The 23,483-nt window shown below is 42.4% G+C and overlaps 1 protein-coding gene across 1 annotated transcript in view; it reads right to left on the reverse strand.

Moving 5' to 3' along the window:
- Nucleotides 1-3,223: 3,223 nt before the first annotated feature.
- SMG1 (SMG1 nonsense mediated mRNA decay associated PI3K related kinase) overlaps nucleotides 3,224-23,483 on the reverse strand; it is a 57,349-nt gene continuing 37,089 nt past the window's right edge. Inside the window, exons 41-62 of the mRNA XM_026704249.2 lie at nucleotides 22,255-22,484; nucleotides 20,942-21,184; nucleotides 19,893-20,141; nucleotides 19,099-19,317; nucleotides 18,099-18,289; nucleotides 17,488-17,660; nucleotides 16,432-16,711; nucleotides 15,752-16,024; nucleotides 14,606-14,840; nucleotides 13,777-14,000; nucleotides 12,473-12,623; nucleotides 11,983-12,172; nucleotides 10,910-11,379; nucleotides 9,743-9,877; nucleotides 8,962-9,114; nucleotides 8,185-8,364; nucleotides 7,583-7,810; nucleotides 6,751-6,962; nucleotides 6,323-6,429; nucleotides 4,983-5,162; nucleotides 4,726-4,832; nucleotides 3,224-3,825 (exon numbers count right to left, since the gene is read on the reverse strand). Of these exons, the coding sequence (XP_026560034.1) occupies nucleotides 3,748-3,825; nucleotides 4,726-4,832; nucleotides 4,983-5,162; nucleotides 6,323-6,429; nucleotides 6,751-6,962; nucleotides 7,583-7,810; nucleotides 8,185-8,364; nucleotides 8,962-9,114; nucleotides 9,743-9,877; nucleotides 10,910-11,379; nucleotides 11,983-12,172; nucleotides 12,473-12,623; nucleotides 13,777-14,000; nucleotides 14,606-14,840; nucleotides 15,752-16,024; nucleotides 16,432-16,711; nucleotides 17,488-17,660; nucleotides 18,099-18,289; nucleotides 19,099-19,317; nucleotides 19,893-20,141; nucleotides 20,942-21,184; nucleotides 22,255-22,484 (4,508 nt within the window). The 3' untranslated portion in view covers nucleotides 3,224-3,747. The remainder of the gene's footprint in view (nucleotides 3,826-4,725; nucleotides 4,833-4,982; nucleotides 5,163-6,322; nucleotides 6,430-6,750; nucleotides 6,963-7,582; nucleotides 7,811-8,184; nucleotides 8,365-8,961; nucleotides 9,115-9,742; nucleotides 9,878-10,909; nucleotides 11,380-11,982; nucleotides 12,173-12,472; nucleotides 12,624-13,776; nucleotides 14,001-14,605; nucleotides 14,841-15,751; nucleotides 16,025-16,431; nucleotides 16,712-17,487; nucleotides 17,661-18,098; nucleotides 18,290-19,098; nucleotides 19,318-19,892; nucleotides 20,142-20,941; nucleotides 21,185-22,254; nucleotides 22,485-23,483) is intronic.

Below are 23,483 nucleotides of genomic sequence, written 5' to 3' on the forward strand. Positions count from 1 at the left end.
AAGTGGGCAAAACTTTACACTGCAAAAAAAAGGGGGGTTTGAGAAAACAGCAACTTTTGTATAAGTTCATTTGTGATTATGCATTCCAAAGGGGGGGAGGGGGGGACCATACCTTTAACAGTGGTTCATGCAACACCCTCAAGTACAAAATTAAAAATAGCCCATTGAAAGTGGTTTTTTTTTACTCCACATGAGCAATGTGTAAAATCAGATCTTCCAGGAACAAAACTTTCTGAAGAATAATTCCAAAGCCGCCTATTCCTCTTCTACCCGTGCCAACAACCTGCCAATCTTCGGGACCTCTGAAGCACCAAATGCCACTGGCACAGCAGAGGATTAACCTACAAAAAGCTGAAATCTGGAACAGGCTGTGGAGGAACAAAAGGTTGTCTTCTAAATTAATACGAGAGGTGTTCCTGTATGTCCCGTGTATAACTGGGAATTTAGGAGAAACTGTGTGTGATAAGACACATTAAAGGTCCAATCTGTTTTCCGTGTGCTTGTCAAATGATGGGATGAGATTTCTGAAATATTCCAAGTTGGTTCAGAGTTGCCCAAAGATCCTTATAATCTTCCAGTAGAGAAAGCCCAAAAGTGGGTTTTTTTCCCCAAAGGCAATTGGACTCTTGCTTTTTTCTTTGAAAACATTTCACTTCTCATCCAAGAAGTTTCTTCAGTTCTAGTAAAACTAAAACTAGTAGAACTAGAACTAAAGAAGCTTCTTGGATGAGAAGTGAAACGTTTTCAAAGAGAAAGGCCAGTTGCCTTTTTGGAAAGAAAAAAAACACCTTTCCAATAACCATGGTCTGGGTGATTGAGAATCTCCAGACAGTAGAGCAGCTTTCGTACTCTGAAACTTGTTTCCAAAAGAAAGAAACAAAGCCATACAGGGAATTAATACAGGTAGATTTTTTTTTAGTTTTATTACATTATGCAGTAAAGATCCCATTCGGTACAAGTTTCATTTTTGAACAAAAGTATAAGCATACATGAAACACGGGTGTAAGTGGCCTGTTCCACTCACAGCTTCCAAGAAATAAAATATGTAATTCTCTTATCCCAACTGTTGTCCATATGCAGACTGCCAGTTAATGATGCTTCACGCTGGGAAGGATAACGACACTGCAGTCACCAGCTGGATGAATTCCGACTCGGCTTTTTAAAAGAAATTCAGTCGTCTCTTCATTTTTGCAAAACGTGGCAAAGGGGTTAAGAGTATCAGATCCAAATACATTTACTCACAAGCATTAGCAAATATGTTGTCAGTGCACACGACAATTCAGGGCAAGTTACCAAAAAATGAAAGACAAAAAGCCTATATGAAAAATAGATAACGGCATCAAATCAATCTGTAATTAGATATTTTGAGGAGGTCAAAACGTTTTTTCCCCCCATAACAGCATCAAGTCAATTCTTTATCAGATAGCCCTAAGGAAGCCAAAAGATTTTCTACATTATAAAATACTGGTAATAATCTTTTTTTAAAAACTCCTCATTTATGTCATAGGCTGTTTTTAAAAGAGAGGCCCAAGCATTACCTTTGATGAATAGCTGAGCATTACTGTGCAGGAATATTTCCTCCTCCCTTGAAAAGCTTTTTTAAATCTTCAAAATACTACAGAGACTATGTGCAGAATCCTGATTTGCTCTTTCAAATTAGATTTTACAGGAGTCCCGGGGGTGGGGAGGAAAGGTGTGAGCCCTTCAGGTGTCAAGTCCACGGACACCACCAATAAGTGAATCAGGAAGCAGCCCGATTCTTTTTTTTCCCTTAGGCAACACTAAAACCAGCTCGCGAGTAACGAAATTTTTATTTTACAGCCAAGCAAAAAACACTGAAGATGTATGGAAACAGACTGGTTTAAAGTGCCTTTTCAAAATAAGCAACGTCTCTCACACCCACCATTCAAAAGTGCACGGTAGATTTAGGAAAATGGGTTGGGGGGGGGGGAAAAGTCCACGATGAAATCTATTATACAGAACACTACCTCTTGGAAGTCTTATATGGAAAAATAACGCCACAAAAAAATCTTTATACGGTTTTATCTGAACCAAAGAGCCCACCTCCCTCTCCCCCCGCCCCGCCCCCCACAAAGTCCAGTATATACACCTGCCTTTAAATCCCCAGATCAAACTGAAAACACTCTTACGTTCGTAAATCAAAAATCCAAAGTGAATCAGCATAAAAACTACCTCCACTAAAACTTCACTTTTATTGATTTTTTTTTTCTGTCATCAACGACATAAAAGGCTACTTAAGATATTCGTAGTTGCTTTTTTTTTTTTGTCTTTTTTTCCCTTTTCCCCTTCCTTGTTGCAAAAGGTAAAAAGTTACATCGGAGTAGCTACGTTTACAAAAGAAAACTACAGCAAATCACAACAGAATGAGCTTGGTAGGCAGACGGAGGATTGAATTGAACAAAGGAGTACGCACTGCAAGCAGGAAGAGGAGCAGAAGGGCACTGGATGCCTGTTCCGTGTATTATTTGAAATGCACAGTGAATCCGGGGAGACTGTACATGACAGGGTCACCGAAAGGAAATCAGGAGAGGAAAAAAAAACCCTCGCTTTAAAAACCAACCCCCTCAAAAATTGCATTGGATCAGCCCGTTCAGAAGGCAATGGCTTTAAAATGTTCAGCACTCCCTGTGTGGGGGGGTTTTTTGTTTTGTTTTGGTTTGTTTTTTGGGGGGAAATTTGGCTCGCCCAAACAAAAACCAAAGATCCCTTTGACTGAAGAGTGAAATACCAAGGACTGAAATTAACACGTCTTTTGGGGGAAGCGGGGGGAAGGAGAGAGGGAGAAAAAGAAAAAATAATAACCAAACTAAGTTAAAGAGAAGAAACCGGGAGGGATTTAAAAAAAAAACTTGGAAAAAAAAAAAGGCACACCCCCCTCAAAAAAAAAAAAAAAAGAAGACATAAGGCTCTCTTCTCAGAGGATTCTTCCAATACAGCTGATGTACAGCTTTTTTTTCTTTTTCTTTTGCATTTCAGTCTATTTCTGAAGTTCATCTTGTGTAGCTGTTTTGTTTTTTTTTCCTCCTTTTTTTTCCCCCTTTTATTTATTTATTTATTCGTTTTGCACACCGGCTGGTCGACTCAACCGGCGCCGTTGCCGAGCAACTAAAGAGCGACAAGGAACTCAATCTCTCAAAATCTTCCTTTGCTGCAGATTCTTCACGCCCTGCCCTCCTTCCTTTTATTTTTATTTTATTTTCCCCCCCCTGCCCGGGGTGGAGGGGGAGGGCTTGTTGTCGTCGTCATCATCATTGTCGTCGTTGTTGCTGTTTTTTCCTGCATTGTTCACAGGGTCAGGTGGAACCGAGTTCCAAATCACTCTGCGGTCTGTAGCGTTTCCCAAATTACCCTTTCTGCAGCTAGTAGTCCCTCCCCAAAACCCTGGACACCTTTTGCAGTTCTTCTGGAGCAGAAAGACGGCCCTGTGTGTTCAGGCGATGAGCTTCCACACGCTTGACCCTGGAGGGGTAGGAGGGGGGAGAGAAGGGGGGAGGTGGGGTGGGGGTGGGGGTGGGGTGGTTTCCAGGCCATTGTGTTTAGCATATCCCTGAGTGCAGCTACTCTGTAGGGCTGACGTTCCCAGTGCACCGAGATTGCTGAGGTCTCCTCACAGTAAGCCCCAGAAAGGCGTTACCACCAGCTGTGGTGCTGCTATGGAGGCCCGGTTGATTCTGATGGATGCCGCCGCTCGCCTCGCTGAACCAAACTGACCCGATCTCGTCCTGTTCATACCCAGGCTGTCCAACCTTCATACAGCTGAGCCAAGTTATCTAGATTAGTGGCTTCCTTAATCACATAGTCAACCTAAGGAATGGCAAGTCAGGAAGTTAGAGGCTTTCTTGGGGCAGAACCGCTTGATGAGAAAAACCCGCCCGCCTCCCCTAGGCTCCCTAAGGAGGGGAGCGGGGAAATCAGCTTTAAAAACAAAATTCCAATATTCGTCCACTCCTGCTACACCCAGTGTAATAGTTCTTGACTTATGACCACAATTGGTAGGGGAATGTCTGTCGCTAAGGGACAGACGTGGTCGTTAAGCTGAGCTGGCCCCTAGTTTATAACCTTGTTGGCATGGTCATCTAAAGGAGTCCGGCTTCTCCCACTGGTTTGGCTTGTTGGAAGCTGCCCCCCCCCAAAATCCCCAATGGTGATCACGTGACCAGATACTGCAAGCGTGCCAATACATGCTAGTTGCCAAGTGTCCAGGTTTTGTTCGTGCGACCACAGGGATACCATCATGGTCGTAAGCGCAAGGACCTATCGTACCTTTTTTTCAGCGACATTGTAGCTTTGGGTGGTCATAAGTCAAGGACTACCTGTACAATGGGGACAGCATAAAAGACGTCCCAGAGGCCCCTCTCTAAGACCTCTTTTTCACCAAAGGGCTATACCCAGAAAAACGAAGGTGGTTCTAATTTTGTGTCTAGATCTGGCCAGCAGTGGGAAGTTCAAAATATTTTAGTGTATCAGGAAGTTAGCATGTCCCATTGACAGTGTGGTTAAGGAGCTGACATATTAAACTGTAGCCTTGATATACTGTAGATGGTTCTTCAATTTACATAACAAACTTTTGCAGGAAATCTAATTGGGAAAAACTACATTCTTTCATGCCAGAATGTAAATTAGTAATTGAAGTCTTTAATGTGGTGCTTAACCACGTACAAAACAGGGGCTACAACCTGGATTTTGGACAGTGCCTGAACTTACCTGTTCAGCAACAGACATTCTCCTGTTGGGATCCAAATCCCGGCCTTCCAGCTTGGCTTTGACACGTTTCCACACGCTTACAGCATACGAATTCCGCTCTTGCACAGCTTTAAAAGAGAGAGGGGGAGGGAAGGAGGGAGGGAGAGAAAAACACCCCCGCCATATGTTAAGCGCACATTATAGGAAAATTCACTGGTGCATTTGCTCATAGCAACAGAATATATTAATAGATGCTTTCAAGCATGTTCTGTTTTTACCTTTCCCCGTTTTAGGGTCTCTGATGGCCTTTTTAGGGCTAGAGATAACACTCTTTCCAGCTCCTGCAATTGTGCCTGGAGGAGTATCTGCCGATGGCGCCAGGTTTTTCTGAATTAGTTTTCTTGTATTCTGCGACATGATCTCTGGCTGGGTTTTCTGTCCCGTATTGCTACGGACCGCTAATAAAAGGCAATTTGAAGTTTTGAAAAAGTTGTAAAAATGAACTAAGGCTGAGTTACAGTCAGAGAAAAAAAAAACAAGAAAGGTGTAGATTCGTTGTTTTATGACAAATCCAACCCCACCCTCCAAAGAAAAAACCCCAAACTGAGTAGCAAACATCGGGCACCAATTTCTAAAACACGCGCTTCAGATGCAAGGTACTTTGAAGTATATATGTGGGCCAGCACATCGATTAATCCCTCAGAAATTAACAGGTGGCAATTTCAAAGTTAGGGCAGCAATGAAAATTTCAATGCCTTATGGATCCCTGCACTGGGATTCACATGATCACCACTTGTGACCTTCCCAATTGGCTTCCAACAAGCACAGTCAATGGGGAAGCTGGCAGGGGAAGGCTGCAAATTACGACCATGCACCATCTCACTTAATGACCACGGCGAAAAATTTGTAAAATTGGGGGCAGTCACTTAACGACTGCACCGCTCAAGGATGAATTTTTCAATCCCGATTGTGGTCATTAGTCAAAGGCTCCCTATAGTTCTTTTTTTATATATAATTTTTATTATTTTTTTTTATTAATTACACTTCTTAGTGTTTACTAAACATTGCGTTGTCTGGGTATTTAATTTGCTTAACAATACATCTTTATGTTCTTAATCTCCACCCCTTTTTTCCAACCAGATAAAATAGATTCCATGTTTGATAATATTCTGTGTCTTCTTCCAGTTTAATTTTCAATGTCAGCCTATCCATTTCTGCACAGTCATAATATCTTCTTAATTTATCTTGCGGTCTTTCTACCTACAGTTCTGTGGAGAGGCTGATATTGACTGTAGCCCAACAGTCAAAAGGAAGTTAAATGACATCTTGATGATTACTGCAAAATGTTCTTCCTCCCAACTGACAGGGGTAGAACTATTTTTTACTTACCAGAAAAAGAAAGAAAAAAAAAGGGATCAGAAGGGATCTAAACCATGTCTGCACAAAAAGAGGGGGGGGGGGTTAACCCTCTCAAAGAACAGCTTCCCACCTTTCCCATTTTCCCAGGAGGAAAGAAAACCTATTTTATTATCCTAATTCCAAAGTGAATGATGATTCTCACTGGCACTGGTGCTCAGGATCAGGGGAACTGAGAGATCAAATCTGCTCCCAATGTTACCTGCGGCAAATGTTGGCTGGCACACAGCAACAGACGTCGGGCTGGAGCATTCATTCGGCGTATCCGTGATTAAGGGCGATGCAAAACTCACTAGATTATTGTAGACACTTTAAAAACAAAAAAACAAGAATCAGTCAGTAACCTTTTGGAAGTTGAGAGAGCTCTGAGGGACATTAAAGGTATTCAATCCAACCTTTTTAACTGCACACCTGTAACCTGATGTATTTACTTCAAAGATGCCTTTTACCACCAGGGTGGCTTCCTGGTTTTGTTGAAAAGCTCATCACGGAGAATGCGAAATCGTATTTGCACTGGGCAGTCTATTCAGTTGCTAAGAGCAACTACACCTCCGATACAGTTAACGATTGCATTTTAATTTATAGACAGATAATTTAAATTAACAGATATAAACAAGAACATCTGCTTACCTTTGGCTCTGAGTTCTCAGCTCTTTCAGAGTGGGAGTAATTTCTTGCAACATTTCAATATGTTCCTGACTGCGCACCTGGCCCATAGCCTGAACTAGTGTAAACAGAACAGTCTGAATATTGTCTTGCCATAATTTATATTCGCCCAAGAATTGTCTAACACTGTTCTCATAAGGAACATCTTCACCATCAGCCAGAGCAGCTTCCTCATCCTGAAATAAAAATCACATCCATGAAGGACTTTTAAGAAATGAATGACCATGACTTTCCTTTAAAAAGCCACAATGCTTGAACATACGTTATTTATTGTTTAGGTCCCATAATGTATGGAAAGATTCAGTTAAAGAAGGTTTCAACACCACTGGAACACTGATAACTCCTTCCTTCCTTCCTTCCTTCCTTCCTTCCTTCCTTCCTTCCTTCCTTCCTTCCCTCCCTCCCTTCCTCCAGCTCAGTGTCATCATATCTACTTCTCTGTCATGAATGGCATTCCCCACTGTAATGCTTGAAAATAGCCCATATGAGGCTTCAGGATCAGATTATTCTAGAAATGTCCATTATTTCTCCATGTGTTTTCTACACATTTTTTCAGTTTTTCTGTTCTAGCTTCTTTCGCAAACTTGAGTAGCCTTCCCAATAAATGAAGAGGTCCAACGTTATACATATGCACTGGGCACTCATCCAAAATTCCAGTGGCTGCTAGGTGCCAGGTGCCATTCTTAAAATTTCAAAAAGCCCAAAGAGAAATTCTAAGATCTCCTCTTATCTTCAGGGATCCTACCCTCAGCAATGCAGTGAGTCCTCCATCGCTACTCCATAGTGCAGATCTTACCTTAGCCATGGCTTTCAGCAGATGTTTGACATCCCCAAGTTGTCGATTGTGCCCAGTAAGCACCGTTTTAATACTATCCACCAGATTTTGAATGGTTTCGCACACAGTGTCTATATGCTGTTCTTTCTCAGCCTGCGCCGTCCTCTGAGCCGACGTGTCCTGGGTCAGCTGCTTGTGAGCTATGACAAGCCATTTGGAGCTACCAATGGGATGGTCATGATTGGTACCCTAAAGAAAAAGGGAATATTCCGATAGCATTCGAGGTTATTAATTTAACTTGAATGAGCCCACTCAGCCACAAGTTGCAAGCAGCTTTAAGCCAATGGCTGCCTGCTAGGTAGGGCTCTTGTAAAGGTAAAAAGACAAAAAGTCCAGTATGACTCATTCAGTTTCTCAGAAGAATGTAACCAAGACAACCAACAAATACATTTTTTCAGAGAGCACAGCATTGCAGAACATCTGAACTTTGTTATAAACAGAATCAAATTGCTCAGGAATCAAAAAAGGGAGGGGAAAAGTGAAGGAAAAGCAACTGTAAGGGAGGAAGCCAGTGACAGTACCTAGTGTTCTAAGATGGCTGCCCCCCCGGCCGCCCTACATACCACTCTGTGAAGCAGTCGGAGCTCCAGATCAGTAACGGTGCTATTAAACTGGGATGCAAAGGAGCACATTTGTTGGCAACGTTTGATAAGTTCAAACAAAGCAGCATCGAGATTTAAGGCTTCTGTTGTTCTGGTACGTAAGCTTTCAAAATGAATGATGTTACTACAGAGGAAAGTAACCTGCAAGACAGAAAAAGGAGGAGGAGGAGGAAAGGGTTTATCTGAAACTTAATTCAAAGCTTGGGGTGGCAGGCAAGGGAAGGAAACCTTTAATTCTTCCATCTCCCCTTGATAGTTTTTCTTATCCTGAGAAATGTATTTGGAAACCAGAGAATGCGATTTCCTTCTCAGTCATTCTCTGCAGTCTACAAAACTCGGGATAAGAAAAGTGTCACCTAAATATTGAGTTCCCCCTTTTCTTGCAATTGATATTTAGGCTTTAAGTGGCACTGAATGATGTGAGTATTACAATGAACTGGGAAAATGCAGCATCCTTTAAAAAAAAAAGTCATTCTGTTTTCATCCCAAAACTAAAGTGATTCCCAAAGATTATTTTTAAATTTGTACTTAATAAATTATGTTGGATTGTAACAGCAATTCTATGTGACGTCATGTTATTGCTGACATGTTATGGAATTCAGCTCTATATCCCAAAACATCAGGCCCTTTTCTACAGCCTCTTATCCTTACTAGGTGACACAATATTTGTCCTAAATATGCCAATTTTATTGCTTACATAAAAAAAAAAAGCTAATCCAATCATGCCATTCCTAATACCTGGTTTGCTCTTTGACTTTCTTTAAGAACAAGGTTTCTTCTTTCGGCAATTGTGGCATCAAAATCCTGCAGAACTGGGGCTAATGCTGGGTTGGCCCCGCCAGCCCATTTCAAACGCTGCTCGATGCTTGCTTCGAGGACAGCCAATTTTTCCTGCAGGAAGTATGAAACAGATTAAAAGTCTGAACATTTTTGCTTAGGCTTGGGTCATGTGCAGAAGTAATCTCTCTTATCTCTCACTCTCTTTTTTTTTTTAAACAGTTAAGAGGAATCAAATGTTCAAGTCATCTGCATAGCAACCTCCTTGGCATAGTTAAAAACACCCTTTTCAAAATGTCTGTGGAGATTCTCAGTCATTCAGGTCGTGGGTTGTCCCAAAAGTGCTTTTTTCAAAAGGAAACGGGACTTTCTGGTTTTTCTTTGAAAATGTTTCGTTTCTCATCTCATCCAAGAAGTTTCTTCAGCTCTGACTTCCATTCCCCACCATCTAGTCAGAGCTGAGGAAACTTCTTGGATGAGAAGTGAAACGTCTTCAAAGAAAAACCAGAAAGTCCAGTTGCTTCTTGGAAAATGCACTTTTGGGACAGCCTTTTCAAAAAAGAAGCAAGGTGCTTTTTTTTTTTCTTTTTTGTGCGTTAACCTAAAGTAGGGGCGAGTGAGAAGAATCTGGAAGCGCCCTTTCCAGCCATATGTGAGGGACGGCTTCAGTTTTCTTAAGTGCCTGACACATTAATATCTATTCTGCCTTTCCTCATATAGCTGGGTTGGTGACGCAGCTTACCTGAACTGCTGCAATGGAAGCTTCAATCTGTCCTAGAGTATGAAGTTTCTTTTTCATGCTGGCCAAAATGGCAGAACGAGGCGGAGGAGTGACTGTCATGGCTTGTGGGCGGTTGAGGAGATCCTCATGCTGCCACTTTTGGAAGAGGGAGGGAAAAAAACAGCATGTTCATTCAGCCTTGTAGAGATTCAGCAATTTACAATGTCACTATTACAGTTCTACAGTTGCCCCACCTCGGTGACATATGTAAGCCTGGTTTGCACACTGTGCCAAGCTATGGTTTATTTAACTAATATATAAAACCATATATCTGAGGATTATAATAAGCATCATCACTAATTGCAAAAGGCAGCTTTATCTGGAATATCTACCACCTTGATAATAACTCTAACATCTACCTATCTCCAGTTCTTGGGAAGGACTCAAATTGGTGGACAAAAACTCCAAATTACCAGTCTAAACACCTGGCTGACTAGGCAACATATTATAGTAATATACCATTGGATTCAACAACAACAATAAAAAAACCACTCCCAGTTATTTACAACATAAAAAAGATTACCAACAAAAGCAACTAAAAACATAATCAGAAGTAGTGACTATAACAGTGAAGGCTACTATGACTTATTCATAATATATGCTGAGCCAAAAGAAAACAAACTTCATTGTAACTTATTAGCATGATGTGGGAATCCACTGGTTCAAAAAACAAAGACCAATACAGCAGAATAAGCAGTAATATATATTTAAAAATGTGCTGCCAGCACTATTGTAAGAAAATCTCCCAAGCACCAAGCGGCCGCATATCCTGGCTATATTGTTAACAGGCCAGAGATTTAATGTTGTTGGGGGGGGGGGGTGTTGGGTGTTTTAATGGCTTTTACTGTTTCAAAATGTTTTAAAGATTTTAATTGCAAAATAAAATGTTTCTGAACTGTGAGCCACTCAGAGTCGTTTGCTAAGACGGGTGGCTGTAGAAATCAAATAAATAAGTAAATAATCAGGTTATTTACTGCCTTGTCTAATTGGACACAGTCCATTTTTGTAGTGCAAGTATTTTGCGCTGCGGTCTCAAGGAACTCCGATCTGGGAAGAGCCCTTCTTTGCAGAGAATGGGTTTCAGTTTTCCTGATTTACAGGAAGGATTCAGACTTGAACCATACCAACCTGGAACATGGCAATGTGCAGCTGTACCCTCTGGAGACTGGTCTTGCATGAAGAAATGCTGGTCTCCAGCCTCCTGACCAAGTCATGCTTCTTCCACGCGGTGTCATATGAACTGGCCAGTACGGTGGCCCTGTTCATAACCAGTTGCGAGTATTTGCCAATCTGGATATTGTGCTCCACTGCTTTCTTGCACAGGTCATCCACCGAGACTTTGCTCTCGGCTCCGAAGTCCTTGGCTTCCACTTGAGCGATGATGTCCACCCCCAGGGCACTGATGAAGCTGCACAGGGTGAGCCCCAAAGCCTGATTGGGGAGGCCAATTAAAAGCTGGCGGACAAAGTCAGCGGTGAAAGCTTTGATTGGCTTGGCCATCTGGTCCTCGCTAAAGCAAGAGTTCCGATACAAGGTTTTCACGTTGACCATGGGCACCGGCCCATTCACAGTGGTTTGATCTTCCATTGAATTGATACCTGGGGAGGGAGGAGAGGAAAAAATAGGGCGACCCCTTTAGAACAAGTGCAGCCCCCAAACTTCTGTCAGTAGGACCAGCAATTGTGATATTTCAAATCAAGCAGACATCATAATGGGACAGTAGGAGCTGGTCCTCCATTTATGACCACGATTAGCCCAACGTTTTTGTTGCTAAACGAAAACAGTTAAGTAAGTTTTGCCGCATTGTATGACCTTTCTTGCCACAGTGGTTAAGTGGATCATTGCGGTTGTTAAGTCAGTCACACAGTTGTTAAGGGAATCGGACTTCCCCATTGTTTGAATTTTTATCATGTGATCAGGGGAATGCAGCAAAAATCATAAGTGTGAAAAATTGTCCTCACTTTTTTCACTACTGTTGTAACTTTGAACACTCACAAACCCGTATTTTCAACTTTGCTGGTATGGTAGATCACAGCTTCAGTCCTCAGGTTTAAATCCAATTTTCTTATTGCTTTTTTCATCTAAAGTTAGTAATATTTGCCTCCGAGTGGCTTTTTATTTCAAAAGCCCAAGGCAAGAAGTACTATTTAATCAGCTTTGCGGTGAAAACAAAAATAAGAAAAAAAAATATACATATTTACCTGAAAGAGTCTTAGAAAAAGTGCCACAGAGTCTGAAAAACTCCTTTATTGTCTGCAGCCTTTTCAAAAAGAAAATCTCTTCTAAGACTTGCCGATTGTTATCATCATCAAAAAAGTTTGCTTGAGTGCCGCGGGCTTCCCTGATTATATCAATCTTGCGCCAGGCGGCAGGAATTTCCATCTTGTTTAGCTGTAGGGCAATTAAATTAAATTAAGCAGAAAGTTAGCTTGCCTTATACCTACTTTAATAAGTTTTGCTGAGACCCAGGATGCTATAGAGGTTAAAGGCACCAGGCTAGAAACTGGGAGACCAGCAGCTCTGCCTTAGGCATAAAACTAGCTGGATGACTGTGCCAGTCACTCTCTCTCTCAACCCTAGGAAGAAGGAATTGGCAAACTTGTTTTGAGAAAACATTGCTGGGACTTATCCATGTAGTCACCAGTAGTCGAGACTGAGTACTTCCCTCCAAAATTGCAAGTAAATCTATACCTTTTCAACCAATAAGCCAAATGCTGTTTCCACTTGAGCGAACATGCCATCAAATGCTACCAATAACATCTGGCCTGCTGACATTTTGGGGGTTTCCTCCACAGAGCCATTTCTGGGTTGAATCAGTTCGCCATACTGGGCATGGAGCATCCTAAAGAAAGAAGAATTTTACATTTTAAGCTACGTTTTATCCTGAACAGGCATGCAGACAGGGGGAGTGGCAACGGCTCACCTGAGGCTGCTGCCTACACAAATTCACGTATTCACTAGCTGTATTTATAAAGCACCGTACTCCTCCAAGACTCTTAGTGGTTTATAATAGAAATTAAAATCAACCACGAGCACAAGAGACACTAATAAGTCAAATCCCACAAGGCTAGAATCATTACTCACAGTCCTTCCAGCAATGTGCCTGACTGTTTAAAAACTCTGTGAAAACCTCAGTATTAACTGTGAGAAGGTGTCATATAGATCGGGGAGAGAAGAATGTTGTTCTAAAAGGAGGGGTTCCATAACTTAAAAACACTGGCTCCTCTTCTCTCCCCCCCCCTGCTGAATCTTATATGGGGGAACCCTGAACATCCCTACTTGTAACAATGAACAGGTGGCCCTGAAGGTACATAAGCCACGTTCAACTTAAAATTCAACACTCTGAATTGAACTTGGGTAGTGCACTGACAACCAATCTCTCATGTTTTGTGACTGTCATTCATCAGAAAGTGGGCTGTTGCATTATGTATCAACTGAGGCTTCCAGATAGTCTATAAAGGCTGCCCCACTAATCTGTCAGCGTTCCAGCAAACCTCCACTCCAGCCAATAACTCCAAGACAGACATCTTCTCAAAAGTTCTTTTTAATTTAGATAGTAACTGGCACGACTGGGGGAATCCTGAATCTGAAAATTCCGGGCTTCCTTGCAATAATCAAAACTACAAATCCAAACCCCTGCACCCATCACCACATCACATGCCTCCAATCACCATCCGTCCCAACTTAAGACTTCCCTTCACAGATGCGCACAATAGCACGGCCTTGAACTACAACAAGAATGTTATTTTGTCTAACTACATATTCCCCCAGAACTTCTACCCTCCCACTTTCCCAGGCTCAAAATGTGGCAGCGTGGGAGCATCTGGTCTCAGTATGGCTTCCAAAACTGACACCATCTGTTTTAAAGATATCAGGATGGTGAGTTCCTGATCCTTTTATCCATCCTATTCTCCCCAGATGTTAATAAAAAGCCGCTCCTACCTGGGTGGAATGAACTCAGGGTCAAAGGAAAGATAAAGCTGTCCGCTCCTTACCTTGCAACGTCAATGTAGTGAGAATGGGTTTCTTCCTCAAGACCCATGGCTGCGTTCCTTAAGTAAGACTGGAGAGACTCCACCAGGTTTTGCAAAGGAACATCGGTTATTTGCTCAATGAGGTTATCAAGCTCATTCAGCATACTTTCCAAGGTATATTCTCCTTTCATTAAGCACCTAAGGGCTTCTGGAAAGATGATCTGACGGAAGTTTGAATTCAGTTCCTGTCAGAAAAAACACAAAATGCTTCAAATCCATAGGCATCCAAAAAAAAAAAAAGAGTCAGCAGCGCTTAAATTAGGTATTTTTCCATGTCTTCCATGGAAGGTCATGTGAAGGAAAAAACTTTACTGCAGACTCAAGTGTTTTAAACACATTTGAAGAAGCAAATTGTCTTCAGCGCATTGATAGGAGAACACATGTATATGTATGCATGAGTATGACTCCCCCCCAATTTTCAATTATTTTTATTTTATGGTAATGGTTAACAGCCAAACTGCAGGCAGCCGGAAGCCTGCATTCTAAAACCCACCACAGCTTTTAGACTTATATACCGCTTCACAGTGCTTTTACAGCCCTCTCAGCATCAGCCTCTTGCCCCCAACAATCCAGGCCTCATTTTATCAACCTCGGAAGGATGGAAGGCACAGTAAACCTTGAGCCGGTCAGGATCGAACTCCTGGCAGTGAGCAGAATTAGCCTGCAGTACTGCAGTTCTAACCACTGTGCCACCAGTAACACAAATTCAATCAAAATATTGTTCCATTATGATTTACCCCAAGAGAAAAGCTCTGCAGAGTAACAAGATGTATTAAAAGCACATTTTTACCTGAAGGGAGATGTAAACTCCATTAGCAAGGTGAATAGCTTCTGATGCTTCAACAGGGTTAGGAATATCTAAATCCTGAGGGGTCAGGTGACACTGTTTGAGTAGCTGGACAAGACAGGTGACGTTGCCACTCATGCTACACAGTTCCTCCAAGAACCAGGCTCCGTCGCGGGACGTCAGGTCCACAAGCTGTTCTCCGGCACTGGACGCAGCGCCTTCCATCATTAAATTACGCCTAGGTAAGAAATTAACTTGGTTAATTTGGTTAATGTTCTCCTCCCCCATTTTTTTTTATTTTGAAAGCTGATGGGAGATATTAAAAAATGAAATTTGAGGCAGTTTGTTACTGAGCATTTGAAAGGAAGAACATAAACCAAAGGGAAACAAGTAAAATAAAAGAGTAAGTTAAAAAGAATAAAACACAAATTAAAAAATGTGGCATCTAAAATATCATTGAGATTACCAGTTTTACGATATAACAGTAGCTGTTCATGAAATTATGAGAAATGTATTAAGGTAGTCCTTGACTTATAACCATTCATTTCTGGCCTTTCAAAGTTACAACACTGAAAAAAGTGACTTAGGGCCAGTCTTCACATTACAACTGTCCTCAACATTCTGACAATCACGTGATCAAAATTCAGGTGCTTGGCAACGGCATGAATTTACAACGGATCCTGGGGTCGTCTGATTGTCATTTGCGACCTTCCCAACTGGCTTCCAACAAGCAAAATCAATGGAGGAAGCCAAATTCACTTAATAAACGCACAATTCACTTAAAGACTACAATGATTCACTTAACAACTATGGCAAAAAGGTCATAAATTGGATGCCGCCTGCTTAACAACTGCCTTGCTTGGCAATGAAAATTCTGGTGCCAATTGTGGTCGCAAGTTAAGGAATACCAATATGTCACTTTTAAAACTAAAAACCACTATTCAGCTTTAGACTACAAATACCTAAATTATCCTAATCTAAATCACCAACTAAACACTATACATGATCATAAAAAGGGAGGTTGCACATTCACCGTGTTTTAAACATTGTAATTGGTAAAACCAAAAGACCGAAGACGTTTTGAAAACAGAAAGAATCTCGTTCTAACACCTGAGCCACTTGCGAGTCCGTTTTTGCCAAGCATCTCACCTGGTGAGGCTGCAGAGAGCAGAGATGATCACGCTCGCTAAGCTCAGGGAGCCCTCTTCTCCGTTTTCGTGGAGGAAGACTTTAATGCAGCGCTCAATTTCCTTTAGCTGCTCTTCACACACTGGAACCGTGACGGCTTCCTGCTTCAACCGTTCTACCTGTCGCATCAGCCTGCTGTTAATATCTGCCGCATAGCGTTGCAAAGTCATTTCCGTTGTACTGATAAACTGGCACACCGCTGGGGGAGGTTGAGGGGCATACTGTAATTCATACCTGGGAAAGCAATAAAATTATAAACGGGTAAGGAAACACTCTGCTACATGGTCTGTGACAATGCCAAAGCTGGTCCGCTAAGCATGAGCTGTGTCCCATTGTTAAAATGCTATAATCTTCTCAGAGAAAACGTTGGAAATGGCATAATAATAAAGTACTAAAAAGCAGCCGAGTTTGGCAAAAGTAAAGTGCATGATTGATGCAGGGGTCAAAATACTTTAGGGGGGGGAAATGCATATTTCTCATGCCAATATTTAGCACTTTAATGAGCCAAGTCGGAGGAAATTGATTATTTTGATCCCTCCTTCTGTAGGTTAGAGAGAGAGAGGAGAGAGGAGAGAGGAGAGAGGAGAGAGAGAGAGAGAGAGAGGGAGGGAGAGAGAGGGAGGGAGAGAGAGAGCGCTTACTTCCGATAGAGATCCTGGCAACGGTCGATGGTCATGTTAACAATGAGGTCTTCCATCCAGACTTTCCACTGCTCAACACGGTGCTTCTGGAACACTGTTTTGGGATACTGTAGCGCAACGGTGGCATAGTTGTGCAGCTGCTCCAGACAGCCCCGTAGAACTGAGCGCCTCTGCTGGAGAAAAGCACCGACCTCTCCTTCTAGTTGTTCACACTGGCTGATCAAGTGGGCCTGTCCTGCATTCTGAAGAAAGGTGGTGGCAGGCACGTAGCTTGGAGGACCTTAAAAAAAGATGAAACACCCAGAAAACCATTCAAATCCACTTGTGTTAGAAACATCTATGGCAGAGTTCCCCAAACTTTTCGGCTTTGTGGACTTTTTTGGTGTGTGTGTGTGTGTGTGTGTGTGTGTGTGTGTGTGTGTGTTGGTTCAGCATGTGAATGTACTCCGCTCCATTTGCACGAGCCAGTTACGAAAATGGAGCACGCGTGCATGCACTCACCCACCGCTTTGGGCAGCCCAGTTTTGAACAGCTCACGGCCTGGGTGTTTGGGACTCCTAGTCTACGTTCAATCATCTGGTCATGGTTATCCTGAAGGTTCTTATTCCAAAAGTCACATGGGGTGTTTTTTTTTTCTCTCCTTCAAAATATTTTGCTTCAAGAAGCTTCTTGAGTTCTGAAGAAGTTCTGAAGAAGCTTCTTGGATTGAGAAGCGAAATGTTTTCAAGAAAAAAATCCAAGAAAGTCCAGCTGCCTTTTGGAAAAAGCACCTTTGATTTCCAGAGAGCATTTCTCTGGACCAAGCAAAAATTACCGAAACAAAACAAACAAAAATTAATAGCCAGCCATCAACGCCCTCATTAACAACCAAATGAATGAATGGCTAAATGAACAGTTGTAGTTGAGGACTCCCCTATATTGGCCTCTAACACCATTACTTGTAATGACTGCACCCTACTGTGAGAGCGTGCATTAAATAAAGCCAACATATTTTTAAAAAATGTTAGTCTATCCCCATATGCTCTCTTGGAATAGGCCCAACCCTCCATCTCGTACCAAGGTCCATTTGAGTGCTGATCTCCTGAAGCAGGCTTGCAAGTTGGGTTGCTTCCAGATTACTAAAAGCAGCTTGGTAGTGTGAGATCCACTGCTCAAATTCGTTCAGTTTCACCTGGACTGCTTCCTGCACTGCTCTCTGCTGAGTTTGCAGCTGTGTATGCTCAGAATATCTGTATTTTTTTAAAAAAGAGAGGAGGTACGAAGACATACAGCTGAACTTAACATTTCTAGACAGCTATTATCAACTTTACATCATATGATATATTATTCTTTAGACATATCTGTCAAGGGAATTGAAACTAATTATTTTTGAACAGGATATTTCAAAAATCTGGAGTTGGTTAACAATTCTTTTAAAAAATCAAGTAACACAATAGTTGATAAAGATGTTAAACATTGCATGTTCCTAATTCAGGTGTGTTAATTTTCACAAGCCTTGTGAGAGTTTTCTTTTTTTAAAAAAAAGTAGTACTAAACAAAGAGTTAGTATCCAGGTCTCCTCACCTTAAGACCCACAGCATGGTCTATCAACTGCAGTTGCCTACTAGAGTTTCATAAATTATTTTGAGATTCACCGAACGTAAGCATCATTTAGAAAAAATGACTACCTGTGCTGCAGTGTGTGAGATGGATGATCAACTCCTTCAGCACTTTCCAGATAATCACTCTCTTCTAATAGTTTGCCTTGTAATTTTTCAATATCTGTCAGCTGCTCTTGCAAATGTAAATATTCCCCTAAACTGCTATCCAGTTTAGGAATTACAGTCAGCATTTCGTCTCTGTTCTTAAACCAGTTGACCTGTGAACAAATGTTACATTATATGCAAAGTAAACCAAGTATTGTAAGTTTTCTGAATTTTAGTGGATGTAAATTAACAAAATACAAATAGCAATAAGACTTATATACTGCTTCAGTGTTTCACAGCCCTCTCTAAGCGATTTACAAAGCCAGTCTATTGACCCCAACAATCTAGGTCATCATTTTACCAACCTCGGAAGAATAGACGGCTGAGTCAACCTTGAGCTGGTGGGAATCAAACTGCTGGCAGTGGGCAGAATTAGCCTGCAATACTGCATTCTAACCACTGCTCCATCAGGGCTCAGTGATTAGAATCCTTTCATTATTATTATGGCAATAATTTAGGAGCTTTGGTTTCCACATCTATTGCTGAGAAATACTTTTAAAATTTTAAATATATATCAACTTTTATCTGAAAGAAAATCTGAAATAGTGTAACGGCGAAGCCTTAAAAATAAGCCAGGTTAGGAAACAGTTTACCCAAGGACTACTATTTGCTACTCTACTTTATCGTTAAAGGGGAAAAGTAAGAGAATCTAGAAAGCCTAACAGGGATTTCCTCTCCCCACTTTTATACGAAAGAGAATTGAGGAGGAGCAATCTTGAGCTTCTTTCTCACTCTCACAGGCTAAGCGCCAGCCGGATCTCCAGCCGGTAAGCTTAAGTTTACTTAACAGCTGTTGAATGTTTTCTTCAAGACCATCTCTGTACAATAACTTAAATATAAAATAATTTAGAATTACTGAAGTGGTTATTGGCATATTTAGCTCTTTCAAATGCAAACCCGCATCAAGGGATGTCGAGGGTACCTTTATTTCTGCGACTCTCGAGGAGAAGAGACTGCGGGTAATGTCCCTCTCCATTTCTCTTTTGCTCTGTTTGTTCTCTGCTTGCTGACCTCCACCACCGTACACAGCTCCAGCAAACCCTGCTTCGCCACCTGCGGTCCAGTCGACGAGCGGGTCATAGACAAAAGCTTCGAGCAACGTCAGCAGGGTTTCCCGTCCTCGGCGCATGATGTGCAGGACCTGTTTCAAGAACAGCTGCATCACCCGTGAGCCCAGCTCAACGTTTACAGAAAGGGAGCGTTTCTGTCCAACATCTTAGCCACAGGGCCTAGGCAGGTCTCTTTCAAAAGGGAATACTGCCAGTCCTCGACTTATGACCATAATGGAGGCTACCCATTATGGTCGTAAGTTACGACCATTGTAAAAGGGGGTCATCAGGTGACCGGATCTGATTTTACAATCTTTTTCCTAAAGCGAATTAAGGGAATCCATTATTTGCTATGGGATGTTTGTGCTGAAAACTGGAATATTGGTTTTTGGCTAAAATGTTGTAAAAATGCAAACGCTCATAAATGTGAGCTAGTGGCCAAGCAGCCAAAATGTGGTCACATGGCCACGGGGGGAGGGGAGGGGAGTGGCCTTGGAACTTTGGAACCAGGTCATAAGTACATTTTGGATGGGGGAGGAACCTTCATAACTTCGGTCGATAAGTGGTTGCATGTCGAGGACTAAATGTAAGCAATATGATGAAAGGAGAAAGAAAGGGTCTCCAAGGATCTGATCTTCCATTTTTGGCCCTGATCCTTCCCGCTTACCTGTTCACAAGAAAGCCTGAAAACCCCTTCCACTTTTGTTACTCCGAAGGCAGTTTCGATGTTTTGGGTCATCCGGAAGGGGACTTTCTCTGGCACTCGCAGGCTCTTCCCTTTTTCAAAGCAAACGTTGTAATCGATGTGCACAACTTCTCCTGTGGTCATGTCGATCAGCACATTATCCAGATGTCTGTCTCCGAGACCGATGATGTAGCCAACCATTGACATCACCGCAGTCGATCGTGCGTACGACTTGGAAGAGGGAAAAAGTATTTAAACGGAAAGTAATCTATTTTCTCACCATCTCCTTTCCCCAAACCCTCCCCCCCCCCAAGCTCACCAATGCTTACATAAGTGCGTCCTAAATAGGAAAAGCACCCAAGGGAACAATGTCAACACCCACACACAGAATGCATTCGCGGTGAATGTAATCGTATCTTTGGAGTGTGTCATAGAGACAGGGAGAATTGCATGTTGCACGTTTCTCCATTTCCAGGGTTGTTGAACAACCGGTTGGGGAACTGTCACACCTGGGCCTGGAATCCTCCTCCAAGCTCCCCTCTTACACATGGACAAGCGTTTAGTTAAACTGCCAGTGTTACAATAAAAATTAATGGACCTCCAGAGTCATTACATAACTCTGAAATCATGTCTGATGATTATGTCTTTATGAAGGGAGAGAAACCATTTTGGAAATGACTCTGTTTTTTCTTTTTATGTAAACATCTAGCAAATCCAAACGAAAAGTTGAATGGTACAGATAAATCTATTTTTATTTAAGAAAATATATATGGCTGCCTAACTCACACTCAGTGACTCCAGGTGGCTTACAAAGATAAAAATCTCATTAAAAAAACAGTAAAAAGCAATAATCCTCCACTCCTTGGTGACAACGATCAGTCAAATAAGCCACTTGATGGGCTCCATCCCACTCTGGGTTCTCCAGGCTGTTGGCAAAACCAGGTCTTCAGAGCCTTGAGAAAGCGTGTCAAAGTTGGGGGCCAGTGTTATCTAAATAACACAACATACATCCAAAGTCTTTAATGTGTTACCTGGGTCACTCTCCACCATTCATCAGGTGTGGCACATGACGACCAAAGCTCTTTAGCTAGAAGACTGGGTGGTGTGGCTTCCATTAATTCCTCCAAAACCGACTTCATGACATTCAGGGGCCAGTCTCGACGGGAGACGTCCAGACTAAGTCCAACTGCTTTCAAGGCTGGTCCAATTTTACTGTAGTAGAGTTCGCTGGGTCTGGGTACGATCCCTGGATTCTGTGGGGCCTGATAAGAATCCTGCACATAAAAAAACAGTCTGTCAAATGTGCTTTGCCCAGCTCAGCTCAATATTATTAGAACAACGGTGGTACATGCTGAATGTAATATTACGCATTTATCAGCTGGCCCATAATTTATGATGGATAACAAATCTTAAGGATTTGCCCTTTTACTATTCCCATTTCAAACCACATTATTCTGGATGGGACGAGAAAATACAACACTTTGAAATTAAAGATTATGTGACTTGCCTGTCAGCTGATGTATCTTGTATCCACTTTATTATATAAAGAGAAATAATACCATATGGATTACTAAACTCTAAGCCAGAAGTACCCAACCTCCGATCTGTGAACCAGTACTGGTTTGCAGCATGCCAGCAACCGGGCTGCAGAAACAAATGAAGCCCCATCTACGGGATGCAGGTAGCATGCAAAACCACACACCCCACCCCAGTCCGCAAAAAAAACCTTTCTCTACAGAACTGGTCCCTGGTGCCCCAAAGGTTGGGGGCCACTGCTCTACGCTGAGAAGAGCGAGGGAGACAATCTTTCCTCCGTATAAGTACATACAAAATAAATAACTTCTATTTCTGGCCGCACAACTTCTTTCCAAGATCCAGTGGTGTATTAAAGATGTTTCTTTCAACAGTTACTTGCAACTGTGATGCTCAAACCCAATAGGTCAGAAGGCAAATACTCTCCAGGAAGTAATGTGTTATGGGGGTTACAGCCCAATACCATCCAGATCGGATTTCCCAGAGTCCCCCAGCCAGCAGGGATTATGGGAGTTGCAAAGAGAGCTGGAGGACATCAGGATTAGGGGGTGGCTGCTCTCTAAGCTCAGGTTTCTTTTCCTGCTTTAAATATGCACGCTCTCCTGAAGTCTCCAGCTTGAGATGGTGGAGAAATCAAGGTAGTTCAACGGGCAGAAAAATTGGCACAGGAGTCAAATATAACCACCCCAAAAGTCAATACAACTCCCCCCAAAAAATCTCAGGGAAAGAAACCACCTGATCAGAGCTTGAAGCGATCCCACCTAAGTGCAATCATTTATGGAATGCGAATGCCAAACAATGTACGGTTTACCTTCTGGGCTTGTAACGCCGCCTCCCGCTGCTGCCACCTTTTGTAGAGCCCAAACAAAGGCGTGGCTCCATCCACCCACTGAATCAAGCCTGATCTTGTTCCCAGGGGAGTCACCGAGTAATGCCTGGCATGGAAACGAGGCGTCTCTTGGCGATTGATTGTAGCAAACATGGTGTTGACGATTGACAGGAACTGCATGATCCGTTCGTCCAGGTGCAAGTCTTCAAGGCCTGCGCGGAAAAGCAGACGAGGGAGGTTACGTGGGACGTTCCTTCCTTGCTCCCAGCACAGACTCCCTTGGGGTTTGGGGCATGTGCACAGATAGCGCTTGATTTACAATCACAACTGAGGCTCCACATTTCTGTTGTTAAGCGAAACAGCTGTCCAATGAATTTTGCCCCATTTTGCTACCTTTCTCGCCACCGTTGTTAAGTGAATCCCTGCCATTATATCATGTAACATGGTTTTTATGGAAATCCAGCATCCCCCGTTGACAAAAGGGGATCACATGATCCCAGGATTCTACAACTGTTATAAATATGAGCCAGTGGCCAAGTGTCTGAATTTTGATCACGTGAGTCTCGGGATGCTGCAATGGTCATTAGTGCGAAAAACGTTTTCCAGCGATGTTGTAAGTTTGAATGGTCACTAAACGAACTGTTTTAAGTCAAGAAAGAGCTTTCTTTACACAGCAGCAAAGGTGGATGGGGTGGGTTTTGTTTTTTTTTTAATTTTTTTGAGATCTGCCCTGATCAGAACTGCAAGCCAGAGATTCCCTTCCTTTCCTCAGTCTTATTTTTATGGCTGTGGAAACGGGTAGAGGTCCGTAACTCTCCTTCGCTAACAAGGGAGAGAAGGACCAGGAACAATAGCAAGAGCCCTTAGACTTATATCCCGCTTCAGTGCTTTACAGCCCTCTCTAAGCGGTTTACAGAGTCAGCCTATCGCCCCCAACAATCTAGATGCCAGCCTCTAGATGGCCCTTGGATGGGGAATGGAAGAGGCATCCTCTATGCCTAGAACTCTAGCTCTGCAATATATACATGGTGGCAATGTAGCAGAAGGTGAATGTCCCCCCTCCCCCGGGGTTGTAGTGCAGTTAGAGCACTGTGCCATTGGACTTGTTTGGGGGAAAGTTTCCCAGCAGTCCAAAGTGCCTCCAGATTCTTGTCTAGACTTCAAATGGCAATTTTCTCCCTGCGAGAAACTTTCCCCCAAACCAGTAATGA

The sequence above is a fragment of the Pseudonaja textilis genome, chromosome 14 (assembly GCF_049901715.1).
Source record: "Pseudonaja textilis isolate UNSWEBS1 chromosome 14, rPseTex1.2, whole genome shotgun sequence".
In the NCBI taxonomy this organism is placed as follows: domain Eukaryota; kingdom Metazoa; phylum Chordata; class Lepidosauria; order Squamata; family Elapidae; genus Pseudonaja; species Pseudonaja textilis.